Source organism: Linepithema humile, chromosome 2 (genome assembly GCF_040581485.1).
Source record: "Linepithema humile isolate Giens D197 chromosome 2, Lhum_UNIL_v1.0, whole genome shotgun sequence".
In the NCBI taxonomy this organism is placed as follows: Eukaryota; Metazoa; Arthropoda; class Insecta; order Hymenoptera; family Formicidae; genus Linepithema; species Linepithema humile.
The window spans coordinates 22,552,017-22,566,488 of record NC_090129.1 but is presented as its reverse complement, the minus strand read 5'-3'; the positions used below and the strand labels follow the sequence as shown (position 1 = coordinate 22,566,488).

The window sequence follows — 14,472 nt, the reverse complement described above, 5'->3', positions numbered from 1 at the left end:
CGTTAAATAATAATTTATCATCTCGACGTACCGTGCAGTTAATTCAATCCATCAGCACGCGTCGTGGATAGGATTGAAGGGCTCGTATGCTGAACCGCATGACAGAAAGCCGTACAAGGTTTCTGGTTTTTGCGGCAGTCGTTTATTTAGAAAGCAGAAAAATAAATTTTAGCGCAGAAATCTTATTATATATATAAACTAAGTACGATTGATATATCGTGTGCACACATACGTACGATATATCGTATCTATAAAAAATTCAAATTCAGTCACTTCTAGGTTCGATTATAATATAGGCTAGAAATTAACATTAATGGAAACAGAGAATTAATAGAAAGGAATACGCGCGTGACAACACAATGGTACAGACCAATTTACTGAAACTTGCAAGTGCAATGTCTCAGGAGTGTTACTACGCTCCTTGCATAGCTCGTTGGTAGTACAGAAAATTCCAGGAATCGCAGTGTCCTTTGCAAAATCTGTGTGTTAAGTCGGGCACGCGAAACGCGCAAATAGCAGCGAAATGCGGTCATGTGGACACGGAATTTATTACCATCTCACTGATGAAATATATTAGTGTTTAAATTTTTATAATATGTGTGTTTAAAATTTCACATTTAAAAAATGGCTTAAATGGTCGATTTTCATTGTTTAGAACACATAATAGCTTTTATTAAAAAAATTCTGATTGTGAGTCGAAACTCAGCTTCAATAATTTTCAGAATAAAATTTTGATATCAAAAAATAGAGAATGGAAAAGGATTGTTGTACGATTGGAATCATTTGTAAATTTTTTATTATCACAACTTCTGTTATTTGTGTAGAAAAATAATATCTTTTTTTATTTTTTTTCTCACGATATTCTAGATAAAAAATTTTTGATCTCGAAACCAATTTGTTCCATCCGACATAGAAGTGCGAATTGATCGTCCGAGTTATTCGCGCGAACATAAAAGGGCACGCGCGCGGTGAATAATGCGTTAAAGTGTATTTCCATTTTTACGGCATGCGCGTGAAATATAAGTGGAAAACGTCGCGGGCAATATCGTTCGCGCGAGTGAGCGAGTCTGGATATAAACGGGAAGTCCCTTAGAAAATATCTTACGAGACGTCTCACGGCAAAAATGCACTTTTCACGATTCGTCGTCGTTGTCGTCGTCGCGCGTCGCAGTCGTAGTCGCCGTCGCGATGATGCTTTATTCATTATTGTGCCGCTGCAGGCGCCGGCGCGTAAGAATTCGATATCCGGGGATTCGCTCGACGAGGGGTGGGGGGGAGGGGACCCCGACAGTGATAGAAATCGTCCTGCTGATACGGTCTCGTGGTGCGAATAGCGGTGAGTTATTTGCAGGAAGCCGTTCGAGCGAACGGAGAATAAAGGGCGAGAGGGTTATAAGCGGAGAGTGGCGGAAATTACAATAGACGTATACAGGAGGTGGAGAAGTAGAAGGAGGCGAAGGTGGATGGCTGTTCGGGCATCGGTGGGGTCGAGGAGGAAGTTGGATAACCGCGGAGGCGGAAATCGTTATTAGCCTAGAAGCGGCAGGATTTGGATATCAAAGGCCGCGGCCGCGGCCGGTTTATGCGCGGTATTGACGTTATCGGGGAGACAAAGAATCACGAGTTATTCGTCAGCATTTGCTTGCGCATTTGTCGCTAAACGAGATTCTAAGCGATATTTGTATTTTAATTGAACAATTAATATTAAACTTAAGAGTTAAATATAACGGTTAAATCAGACACGCGAAACATGCGAATGAATATTAAATGCAATCATCGAGAGGAATTTATTATCATCTCGTTAACGAAAATATGTACAATTAAATTATAAAAGGGTCAAAGTTTCTCTCTCTCTCTCGGCACAGAGGCATGGATACTTTGAGCTAATTTCTTTTATATATATATATTGCTTTTATCTTATATAAATGATAACTATATTATTTTCCGTTTTTTTTTTAATTTTTTTATTCTAGCCCTGATTTCGGCCAATATCGCGCCGATATACCCCGAGTCTTTTCGTAAAGACGTTGCTCGAATTGCTTCGCGTGTCGAGAAACGAGCTTGTCTCTAGTCTAGGTAGAGGACGGGAATCTAGAAGCCGATATTGCTTCGATATGAAGTTGTATCGATATTACGGCGCGCATAACGGGAAGCCATTATAAAAATCCATCAGCGAAGTATGAGGTTAACGAAGAAATGATGGAAAGCCGAAAGAGAAGAACTAGACGCTTTGAATAGTTTAAAGCTGCACCATGATATTTTTCATTAATCTAAATGGGCAAAGATCACACATTTTCTTTTTTAGTAAATATAAAATACTCTATTTTAAAGTTCTAAAAAAGATTGAAAAGGATTTTAAAGTTCTCTAAAAAAGATTGCTCGGAACGACGGTGGCAAACCAATTTGGCAAAAGGTTGCCGGACTCATCATTTTGAGCAACGTCATATTGCGAGTATTGCCTGTAGCGAATCCCAGTCACGTTTCACCGTCGCAAGGGTAAAAATATAAATGTTGCGGTATTGTCAAAGCGAAGACAGGAAAACGATGAGAAAGGTACACCGGAAATTACGGCCGGCCAGACAGAAACGCAGGGCGTCGTTATTTGGTCGACGAAGCACTGCTTGTTCACGGCGACATATCCTGTTATCGATGTGTATCGGCTTTCGTTTTCCCCGCATGCGTCCTAAGGGTCGAATAGACATTCACCGATAAAATCAGTTGATACATACATTCGACGTGCCTTTTGTATGGATAGAAGCAGAGGAGAGACTTGAAAGAAAGTACGTTCACGATAAAAAAATGAGAAAGAGAGACGGAGAGAAGCAGGATTTTATTCAGATGTAGATCATTTAAGAATCAAGCAAACAGTTCGATAAATCGTTACAGGTGAGCTATATTTTAATTTAATTTTAATTGTCTGCTCGACATGAATAATTTAAAGGTTTATATTTTAATTAAAAATTACTTTTTATTAGATATTTTCAATTTGTTGGAATTTATTTTGGAAATTCAAAGAAATAAATGTGTTGAGTTCTTATCAGGATTAGGATTACTTCTAGTCCTTTGCCATCTCCAGCGCAATAAATTTATAACTTTGGCAGTCGGCCGACATCGAGGCCTCTTCGCGAGAGTCGGAAGATTTGGCGCAAGCACACACAGCTTTCTCTTGTTTTCTCTTTTTCTTTCTCTCTTTATTTTATATCCCATGAAAACCTATATTCTGCCGGCATCTATGTGACTATTTGTCTGCATACATACCTTTCCCGCGTTCCTACGTATTCTGTCAATACTTGGTGGTTTTTCTTCGACCGTATCCTTTCCAGTAAAAAAACGCAATTCAATATTTACAACATTCTTTTATAGCTTTGTGGAATCTTTTCACACCTTATCTTTCTTCCATTCTTTTCTCTACCTCTATTAATGATAGAATTCCGGTTGTGTTAAGTTAATGTAATGCTTGTAATGCAATGTTTCTTAACGAGCTAGCGAGCTTATTGAATAGCAGAAAGAGAGAAGGCGTGAGAGAAATGGATCCCGTAGGAAGATTTATGTCGTTTCTCAACGAAAAGAAAAATAACAAGGGAAAAGAGCACAGCGAATGTCGCAACGAGCTACGTTCTGTGATATGGTACAGAAAAAGCGCTCTTGCGCGAGCGTCTGCGAATTTTCTTCCCACTTACTTCTCGTAGCTTGCGTATCAAGAAAACCGATGCAACTGCGAAGAAGGATACAATGAGCTTTCCTGAATCGAGCCCGAAGCATGAAGTAAAGTGAGGCGGCTCGCTTTCCTTTTCGTTTTTGTTCGATACTCGCATCGATACTTGGAGTGGCGGCTAAATTGAATTACAGTAGGGCCTCGACAATCGAATTAGCCGGTCAGAACGGAAAATATCCGTAATTTACTTTTATGAAGTTTCGCCTGATGCACGCGTCATATGGCGTCGTAATAACCGGCGTCTGGAATTTCCAGATCACTTCGAAAAATAAACCATGTCTAAAAGCAGTTAGAGAAGGCATTTTAGCGATATCGTAACGAGTGTTGAAAATAATTTAAGTTTGCTTCAAGTCTTCTTACGTAAGTTTTCAATTTTTAGTAAATAATCACATGATTATAGCAGGAATGAAAAAGTTAATTATGATGAATATAAAGTTACGGCAAATATAAAATTACCATCGTTGATCAGCGATGGCATTTTGTGTTATTTCCATAACCGTGTACCTTTAATTCCTCCGCGGCTCACTCATACGCGTTTATTTTTTTTCTCCCCAATAATATCATGCATATTTCATACTTCTGCCGGACTGTTCAACCGCACGGTATTGTTTACGGAAAAAATCGGCGAATATAAATTCGAATACTGCGTTGGCTGTGTCGCTGCGGGTTACATCTGGTCCGCGCGGAGAAAATCCCGATCGTTTTACAAGCTCGTTCGCAGCATGTCGCCGTATTCTCCTCGTCTAGCGATCGTCGTTACCATTGCTATACGCGGTAGCTCTCTCGGTGCACGACGCCGGCTGTAGAATAAAACTACAGCTCTACCGGGCTCGCCATTTCGAAGAGTTGAACAAAGCGGGTCGGAAAAAGGGATGGCGGATAACAGCGGAGGGAGGAGAAAAAAAAAATTGCGGACGCGATCGTAGCCGGAGGCGTTTGCAAGTTTCAACGACATCCGGGGCCGGGACGTTAATTCACCCTAATCCTTTGCCGCCGCAGTTCGCGATCGGCCGCGTAAATCGTTCCGGTGTCGGCAAAAGTGTCGGGAAACGGTCTGGGGTAGGTATCCGGGTCCTTCATTGTTTCCCCGGGAACAACAGGACCGTTGATACGCGCACCGCACAATGCAGCGCTATAGTCTTTGACGTATCAGAAAGCTGCGTGTTTGCAGTGAGCGATCGGAAGGTGGAATGGGAAAGCCATAATTTTCTGAAAAAAGAATTGCGGCACCACGAAATTCTAGAATCGCGCGCACGCGAGATGCAGCTTTCAATAAATTAAAAATGCGCATAGCTATTTCGTTGTGGATTATTTTTTTTTATTTTTCCATCAATTTCCCGCAGTCGCAGTTCATTATTCGTAGAATTTATTTGTACGATTTTATATCCGGGAAATATTGCAGAAATCGGAATTTAATAATACGCCATTTCGATAGTACGAATCGATCTAGATACGGACCATTTTAAGATGAAACCATCCGCCGCATGCCATCGCCATAAGAGCGCTGGCTGCAACAATTGCGTTATATCGATATACGGGTTCCACTCGCTCCGCTCGCAATACGGAAAGTGTACGCGAAGTTTTCTGCTCTCTATCGAACGATTCCGCATCTCCTCGCTACATTTATGATTCTTTGTCATCATTTCTGTACTCAGCAAGCGATGGCAGAAATTATTCTTTCCATTTGCCGAAGTAGGTTCTATCTTTTCCGATCAAACAAATATATACTTTGCACTTGTCTCACCATATATTAGATTAATTATACCGTACGTGTTTTTTTTATTTTTTTTTATTTTTACCGGTCCACTAATTACTTTAGCTACGTCGCACTATTTTATTTAATGAATAAATGGACGACGCATATCGCGAGCTCAAAATAATATGCGCCAGCTGCGTGGAATACGAGGAAATAAATTAAAATGTCTATTGTCAATTGCGGCACTACTATGGCTTTATTAACGCATCATGGAAGAAATAAAATTTCGGATGGATATCATCTAACGTAACGTTTTCTTGCTCTTTGAGAATTCAACCAGTCGTTCATTGATTTCGCTATTTATTGCTTTTTACAAGGCAACGCAGTGAAGCAATTTCTTCGTGCTTTGATCTTTCGTTAATATTTTTTCAATCTTTAATCAACTTTATATTATTCTCTCTTTATATACATAAGGCAATTTCAGACGTCAATTCAAAGAAGTGACTATTATATTTATTGCAAAAATCCTACCATATCAAAATGTCCTTTTTTAACTTTACTTCACGTGCAAAAGAGCGTACGTATTGTTTTTTAATCTTTCTGTTTACACGAACAAACGCGTTTGAAAGCTGATAGCTGCCAATTCTTTGTTTTAGAATACGCGCTTGACCGTTGTTTTTCATTCACTGCCCGTGAGCTATGCGAGAGACCAGGATTGTACTCCTTATATACCGGATGTTTCACAAATTGAAATTTTTACTTTTATCTAAATTTACCCAGAAAAAATCATTGCGTCATGTTTACGGATATATTCTGTAACTACACACATATTTTCTATCATTCTTTTTTATTACTCTCGTCAAGTTATAAATATTGTTGCCTCGAGTTGCTTTTCCTTGGTTGTTTGGCTCGTAAGAACATTATTAAAAATTATATTCAAGTTTTACCGGTTATTCAATATGTAACAATGCAGAAAAAATGTGTATGTAGTTAACAGTTATATATAAAAGCTTGAAGTCGCTTTTCTGTCGACGACACTGCAACTCTGGTTTCTCTTTATTTCCTTTTTTCTTACTGCGGAACATTTTCGTGATTTTTCAGACGCCCTTTTCTGTCTTCATTTCAATATTTAACCGCTGTTTATACGATTTTTATGCTCTCGTATAAGAGATGCGGTGTTTACTAGAAATTTTCACTTGCCAGTCCTTTTTATTTCCATTTCTTTCTCTCCCTCACTTTTCCTTGCTTAAATATTTTATCTTGTATGCACGAGAAACTCTAAAGAGAGAAAGTCTGACGTCCCGCTAAATATCTGATCTGTGTAACATTCGGCGCGAGGAAAAAAAAAAGAAAAGCCGTATCATAAAGGCAGTATTTCGCGCACAGAAGTTTTAATAAATAAATAGTGAAATTATGGAAATACTGGTGGAAAATATTCACAATTGAAAGAACACGAATGGAACTGTCGAGGTCAGCATGGATTTATGCGGTGAAAACAATTTTAATAACTTTATTCCCCGATGGCAGGTACGAGAAAAATCGTAGAGAACGCAAGCCGCGCAAAGACGATTTTGCCTTAGCGCTCCGCTTTTTATCGCATAAAACGCATAAAAACCTACAAGTAAGAGTAAGTATATACAAGTAAAAGTAAGTAATCGTCGTTTCAAAGTCCATGTCGCCTTGAGAAGAACGTCTGACGAATAAGTCGGCTGAATAAGTTCGCACCGTGTCCGGAAAAGGAGCGCGGCGCGGTCCTCTCTGTCACGCTATGTTACTCTGATCCTGCGAACCATCACCAATCTCCGCCTTCTTCTCGCTATTTCCCGCGAGAAGTTCCTGAATCTCACGGAACGTCCGGCCCTTCGTCTCGGGCACGACGAATATTACCATCACGAATGCCAGCAAGCACGACACCGCGAAGAAGTAGTAGACAGTGTCGGCACCTAACGAGTCACCGATTACTTGATATAGCTTGGAGACAGCAAAACCGAGCAAACCGTCGAAGATAGTGATGACTGCGCCGGCGAACGCCTTCACTTCCGTGGGGAACATTTCGCCGATGAGCGCGCTTGGCAACGTGCCCAATCCGATCTGGAAGGCCACTTGAAAGGCGATCACGTCGATGACCGGAAGAAGATTCGCCGCGGACACATCGACGCCTCTGCCGTCCAACATGAGATATATCGCCAGGATCGCCAGAGTAACGGAAGATCCGAGAGTGGAAGCGACCAGCAGAGGGCGTCTACCCGCGCCCTCGACGGTCGCGGTTGATAATCCGCCCGCGACGAGGCCGACAGCCAGCACGAGTATCGTAGCCAGATTGGAATCGATGCCGGTGGCCGCTCTTTTGAAGAGCACTTCGAGATATTGCATAGTACTGAAATTTCCGCTGAGCTGCTGCGCTGCTACCAGGCCGAGTATGATGCCGAGGGCACGGGCGTTACTAGGTAACATCATCAATTTTAGTTTAGCCATCCAGCTACGTTTGACCGGCTCGGTTCTAGCTCCGGGTCCGGTTACCGGGGTGTTGTCACAAACGTCTTCGATAAAAACGCTGCGCAGCGCGTGCTCGAGTTCTCTTCTCGCTTCTTCGCGATCGCGAATTCCCTTGAAGAACGCCAAGGATCTGGTGGCTTCCGCTTTGCGACCTCTGGCAGCGAGGAAAGCGGGCGTCTCGGGAAACCAACAGAAGCATGCCACGAAGAGGATGGGCACCGCGAGGAGGATGGCTGCCAAGACTCGATAAGACACCCAGGGACCGATGCTGCAGGTCAGTAGGGAGCCGGTGAACACATTCACGGCGATTAATGTGCCGAGGGCGCCCCTGATTCCGACATCAGCGACCTCCGACACGTACATCGGATTCGTCGTGTATGAGATGCCCACGCCGATGCCGAGGATCACTCTGGAGATGTAGAGGGCCGCGACGCTCTGCGCGAAGAACACGATGGTCCAACCGATGATGAAGAAGCAGCTGGCGAACAGAAGACATCTCTTACGGCCGTATCGATCGGCGAGGCTCGCGCCGAGGAACGGACCGATCATGGAACCGATTACCGTCAGCGATACGATCCACGAACTCTCGTCGTCGGTTATTTTGACAGGTATATCGCTGGCGCCGGATGTGAGTCGCGAGAGCGACGTGGTGGTCCATCCGTAAACGGTACCGACAGCCACCATGGACAGAGTTGCTGCGGAACGAAGATTGATGGAAGATTAATAACGGTTGATCGAACGATTGATTGTCCGCTTTTAGAGGTTTATGATGTCTTGTGAAATATGAAACACGAACCTGATATGCATGCCAGCCATTGTCTCCATTGCGTCCGTTTACCGTCGTGATATTTTTCCTGGAAAGATGAAGCTTGCGTCACGATCTCCCCCTTCGATCCACTCTCCTTTAACACGCCGATCTGCGGGAGAAATAAGTATTGATTTTTTTAGAAGGGCGAAAGCTCTTGCGCTGCTTATTTTAAGCTGCTTGATATAAACATAATGCAGCTCTCTTTCTTAGCAAAAATAAGATGACATTGTTTAAAAACTTTTTAATTTAAAATTGCATAATAAGCAGTGCTGGTGATAAAAAAAATTATCCCTTGATTTTCTACTGTCAATGTGAAATATTTCTGCAAGCTCGAGTCGAAGTACAGCGATCGTGATACTTGCACATACATCTCCTTGCGCGTGACAGAATGCAGAAGTCTTTTCCGGAGTGAGAAGCAACAGGTGATAGTGATTAATGTGGTATGTGAAGAATCAAATAGAAACCGCGTTTTACTTTTGAAAAGCTCAGACATTTCGAAGAATCAGTGATCTCCGCAAGCTTTTGCGCTGCTATATCAGGATGCGAAAGATTTGTCCTCGTTTTCCATGCCAAAAACCGTATATACATCCTCGGAAAAGGAGTCGTCGTCTAATGAAACATAATGCGACAAGAATATATGCGCAAAGCGCAACCGCGGTCTTCCGCGTTCTCCGATTAAGCCTGGCGCCACGATAACGCCGCGATCCAGTGCACATGCGCTTCACTGTTTTCAAAGCCATACGCCGCTCTTTGTGGTCGCGTGTTCACTTCACGACATAACCTAGCCGGGTTCTCATCAGCCACAGCAGCAGCTACATGGACTTATCGCGATGGTTCAGTGCACGCAAGAGCAACGACTCGATAAGCGAGCGTGCAACGGTGAACGTATCTCGGCTTTTACTTCGTGATACTCACCAGCGCGAAATTTACGCGCATCTTGGCTTTTCCGGAGCCATCGCGGATCATTTGCGCCGCAAAATGCCTGAGACTGATATTGAACGGAATACCCATTTTTTCCTTGTGACAGGATGATTCTTCGTCTCGAGTTTATCTTCGAAAAGTTATCTCAAATAAACCTGTTTATCGCCACGCGCACACAACACTCGTTACACAACGCACTCTGATGAGGGCAATGACCCACCATTTTGTATACGCCGAATTATTAACAAGGTTACAGCAATACGCGGCACATTTATAACAGATTACAACTAATTATTTTAGGAGACTTTTATTTTGGTATTTATATTTGATAACATTTTTTCGACTTTTTAAACGGACATGAATAGGAAGTCGAATTTCCTGATTTGCACGAGCGATTTCGTTTGAAACGCGATGCTTTGCGAGTGAATAGTGCTTACAGCTGTAGTAAATTTTATTTGCCGGGAGTTATATCAGAAATAGTATACGGATCATATTTTGCCGGATATAATTAGTAAATTACAGCGAAATCTTGCAACTCCGCCGTCCGTTCTGTGTATATTTTTCTGCTTCGTAAGGAGCGATGTACATCGAATTATATTTTCTGATCTCTGCGTAGATGCCGTTTCGCTCGCGGCAATACAATCATAATCTTTTTATATCCAGTACCGGGAAAAAAACCGGAAAATTCCATAGAAATTCACCAGCGAACATTGAACAACATCGTTGTACCACGCACGTTTGCGCAAGCGTATTATGCTTTCGCAAAAATGGTATCGCTGTTTCCTCCGCGTGCGCGCGTGTACGCCTACACAAATATAACCTCGCAGCCAGAATCGGAACGAATTTTATATGGCACGCGGCTAAGAAGGATGACACACCTCGAGGAACGCGAAATGCCACGGGTTCGACAAAACGAACGTCGCGTGAGATCGATACTCACTAGCGGATCCGTCGTTCCTCTCATGTCTCCTCCGCGCTCTGACCCCCTTAAAAGGCGTGTGATCTAAAAACAACGTGCCGCAATCGACTGACCACTCTTCCCGGATTCGAGGACGACCACTCTCACGATTTCGTCGGTATTATCTTACGACGGTGCCCACGGAACCGGATACATTGGAAAATGCGCAAGCGCCAACACTTGTGTCTGCTTTCGCGCTCGCGTACGCATGGTTGCTTCTTTACTTTTTTTCTTTTTTTTCTTTTTTTTTCTTTTTCTGTCACTCTTCCGACATACCATGCATTTACGATCCCTACCAACCGCGGTATTTATAATCGTTGAGACTCTGGAGGTCGTTGGTTGATGACCTCTCACACGTCGCGATCGTGAAGAAGTTGATTGTGAAGTAACTGTTCTAATTATTTTTCTAAATGAATAAGGAAATCCAAAAAATGATTGAGCAATGTAGTCCACTTGAATTATCGCACTTTAGATAGTGGCAATTCAGTGAAAGCGATTACTGTGACGACTGATTGCAGTTATATCTCGAGTAACATAATTACGCAGCAAAAGTTAACAGAAATATTTGAGAGTAAATTAAGATTTGTAGCAAATTGTATTTTATATTGCTAGAAATCCAATATTTGATAATTAATGTGTTAAAAATGTGAGAAGAATTATCGGGAAATCTTTATTCAGCAATGCGAGTAATTAGCTCTTGCGTGTGATGAAATTAACAATGAAATATACAATCATTAATTGACTCAGTTATTGATTTGCGCATTAGTGATTGGTAGCAGCATTTCAGTTTGTCTGTTTACGCGATGACGAGAGAAATCAGAGCAGCGACGCATTGAAACTGCAGAGCGCCAGCAAAACTGTGTCACTTACATCCGCGGTCGCTGCCATGTGAGACCAGAATGGAACGGCTGTCCTATTTCTTCCGACAATTCCGGAATTTCAGGCTTCAACGATGAATCCAACAAGTAGTTTCATCGAGCTTCATCGAGTGCTCTTAGTTTTAGGTCACGCCGATATATCGATACTTCCAGTTGAAATATATAAAATATGATCGGCACTCGCTTCTTTTCGCGGTTAATAATCACTGAAATTTTCAAACTTTGTAATCATAAATTTCCAAATGTTTTGTGATTGTTAATAATTTCAAGTATAAAAATTTATACAATTATTTAATAATTTTTGAACTTTATTTTATGGCGTTCAACGGCGATATATTAAAATTCCTGTTTTTATATTGCTTTGACACTCTGGATTATGAAACTGAAATGAATTTCGAAAGCAATTGAGACAAACAATAACAATAACACTCTTCACTGTAATCCCCACTACGTAATATAATATTCATTTGAAACTTTATTCCGGCGAAATTGTTGATTGTGTTTGCGAAGATTTCTGTCGGTGATGCGCTCTCGTCGCGCAATCGTACGCTTTATATTACAAACTAGCAATCTCAAATAATCTACTCAGCTTTTATTAATTCGCCGCTCTACCCGCATCTATTCGTTTCGCGACGTGCGCATCGCTGATTAGTTCGGTTTTGTGAAGGTCATGATCGGGCGGCTAATTACTAACCGTTTATCACTTCCAACGGCAGTTTCCGTGATGTGTTTGTTTTTTTACAACTGACAGACGCGACTGGTTCGAATCGACGAATTCGAAGTCGCGTTAAATCGACAATGAAGTCAGCCACGTCTTATCGGTACGTTCATTTATCTGTTGCTTCATAACCAGCGCTAAAGAGCTGTAGCACAGATGACGACCCACAAACACGCCTTCATGTCCAATTGGCTTTAATCCGATTGTCGTTAATTACAAGTCCGTACGCGCATTACAGACTCGTGCGATTCGCGTCTTCTTTCACTGACTGGCGACGAGCAACAGGCGGCCGATCGTTGTCCGCTTATGACGATGCGTCTTGTCGTTCGGGAATAGAGAGGAGACCGCATCCTAATGCTTCCTTTGTTCCCTTATCTCCGTGCTTCGCGCTATCTCGGTAGTGAAAATCCATATTTGTAGTTGTAAACCTTGTCTGTTCATACGACTGAGTTCATGAAGGTGTACAGCAATTTATCTCGTGTATGTCTTGTTCAAACAAACAGATGTGAGAATAGACGATATTAATTATTAATTATCTTCAGGGAGCAATGTTAAACACGTGAAGCTGAAGCCATTCATTCGATTCCCATAAGCGACCTGATTTATTCGAATCCCATCCCGTCTATCGTCGAAGCCGATTAGCGTACACTCGGCAAGAGAAACACGCGCAATAGGAACCTCGTCTCGGTTCTCCTTTTTTCTTTCGAATTGGCGAAGGTCGGCCCAGAGAGACTTTTGCGTCAATCTTTCCGCTTCTACTGATGAAAAAGGCAATCGATCGACCGGGGTCTTAATCGCGCGATTCAATAACAGGAACAACAAGCACACGATGCGTCAAAGAGATTTATTGCGTTTCAGAGTTAAGCTGATTGCGTTTCAGAGCGGATAGTTTCGGTTCTGTTGGAATACGCGCGATCCAGGATAATTCGACGTTCCAAAGCTGCGGCTTTACAGCAGTTGATGATTCGTAGAACTTCTTCTGTTGCGTCACATACGTAAACTAAACTGTGATCGCAATCAAGCAAATTATTTATTTATGTTGTAATTTAAACAGCATCATAATAATCGTATTCTGTATCTTTTTTTCGCATCTATCATTTTAAATGGAAGCAAACTTGTCTGAAGAAATTTTTGGTTTGAGAAATTTATATACTCGATAATGTCATGTAATTAACAATTATCATTTATTCGAGCAATTCGAATATTTAGAATTAATTTGTTTTTTTTTGCGACGTAAACTATTGAAATTCCAGTCAGACGTGAACGCCATCGTTGCAGTTTACACTGCTTTCTAACTGCTAAGATTCACAGTAGTTCAACACGTGTGTCAACTTAATTAATCATAAAAGCACTGACGGATCAGGCTTGATATATTATTAACGAGCGACGAGAGACACGTTGTGCTTGTTCCGTGATTAATTTCTGTACAAGCTTTGGTTTCGATTGGCAAATACACGAGTAATTCCAACGTGATAGAAATTTACATTTGTAAGCGGCGTGTATATTCATGTTGAATTGTCAAAAATATTAATAGAAAACTGTATCAATTTGGAAGAGCGGATGATTGATATTCTGAATTTATTACAGTCATGTCGATTCACGTATATGGAATCGTCAAACAGATTGTTAGTGCCCGAACTGTTTGCATTGGAACAAACATGTTCATGTTTCTAATGTTTTTTTCTTTTATTTCAAAATAGTTATCGAATATTTCAATATAAAATTTCCTATACGCTCCCGGCGGTATTGTTATCAACGTGATACATTTTATGCTTGTTATATCACAAAAAGAATATTGTTTCATGTTACGCATATAAAACCGTCACTTTTAATGCATCGGTAATTTATGAATATTAACAATTGATTGCGCGTTGAGATAAATCTTTCTGTGAGTTCAAGATCTCTTCATCGTCATTAGTACACTATAAAAAAATATCAGTTGAAACAATTCGAATGCAAGGCATGTTTATTTCACAACGTAAGGTATTCTTATCTTACACTGAAAAAAAAGTTGGATAAATAGAACCAAGTCTTAGAGTTGCATAAATTTTCTTGCACATTTTGTTGTTTCGTGTAACTCGATTCGAGTTGCTTCATTTTGAAAATTGATCTTTTTTATAATGGGGCAATAACAGTTTCATAAGAATTTCTCGAACAATTCACAAACAATTATGATCCGTTTTTGTTTGCCGGTGCATACGATAATAGCTTGAATTCAATTTGGACTTTGAAACTCGCTAATTCTAAGGTTTGTCGAGAATATCATTCGCACTGGAATTAAG

At 41.2% G+C, this 14,472-nt stretch overlaps 1 protein-coding gene across 6 annotated transcripts; it reads right to left on the bottom strand.

Annotated features, from left to right (window-relative positions):
- Nucleotides 1-5,648: 5,648 nt before the first annotated feature.
- On the bottom strand, nt 5,649-12,892 carry LOC105668859 (facilitated trehalose transporter Tret1-like). 6 transcript variants are annotated; one of them, XM_012361489.2, is made up of 4 exons: nt 11,758-12,892; nt 11,465-11,678; nt 8,704-8,824; nt 5,649-8,602 (listed from the first exon to the last, which is right to left on the bottom strand). In XM_012361489.2, the coding sequence occupies exons 2-4, from the start codon at nt 11,480-11,482 to the stop codon at nt 7,173-7,175; spliced, it is 1,569 nt and encodes a 522-aa protein (XP_012216912.1). In that variant the 5' UTR covers nt 11,483-11,678; nt 11,758-12,892; the 3' UTR covers nt 5,649-7,172. The 6 variants fall into 6 exon arrangements, with proteins under 6 accessions (XP_012216912.1, XP_012216911.1, XP_067206022.1 ...); XM_012361488.2 differs by having other exon boundaries at nt 12,167-12,892; XM_067349921.1 differs by having other exon boundaries at nt 11,465-12,892.
- Between the last annotated feature and the right edge of the window lie 1,580 nt (nt 12,893-14,472).

What these genes read in the sequence shown, in the direction of transcription:
- LOC105668859 (XM_012361485.2), bottom strand. Translation starts at nt 9,726, where the DNA reads ATGGGTATTCCGTTCAATATCAGTCTCAGGCATTTTGCGGCGCAAATG. An exon ending in TGCGCGTAAATTTCGCGCTG is followed by an intron (nt 8,825 to 9,630) that starts GTGAGTATCACG and finishes TTTCTCCCGCAG; the next exon opens with ATCGGCGTGTTAAAGGAGAG. An exon ending in ATGGCTGGCATGCATATCAG is followed by an intron (nt 8,603 to 8,703) that starts GTTCGTGTTTCA and finishes TTCGTTCCGCAG; the next exon opens with CAACTCTGTCCATGGTGGCT.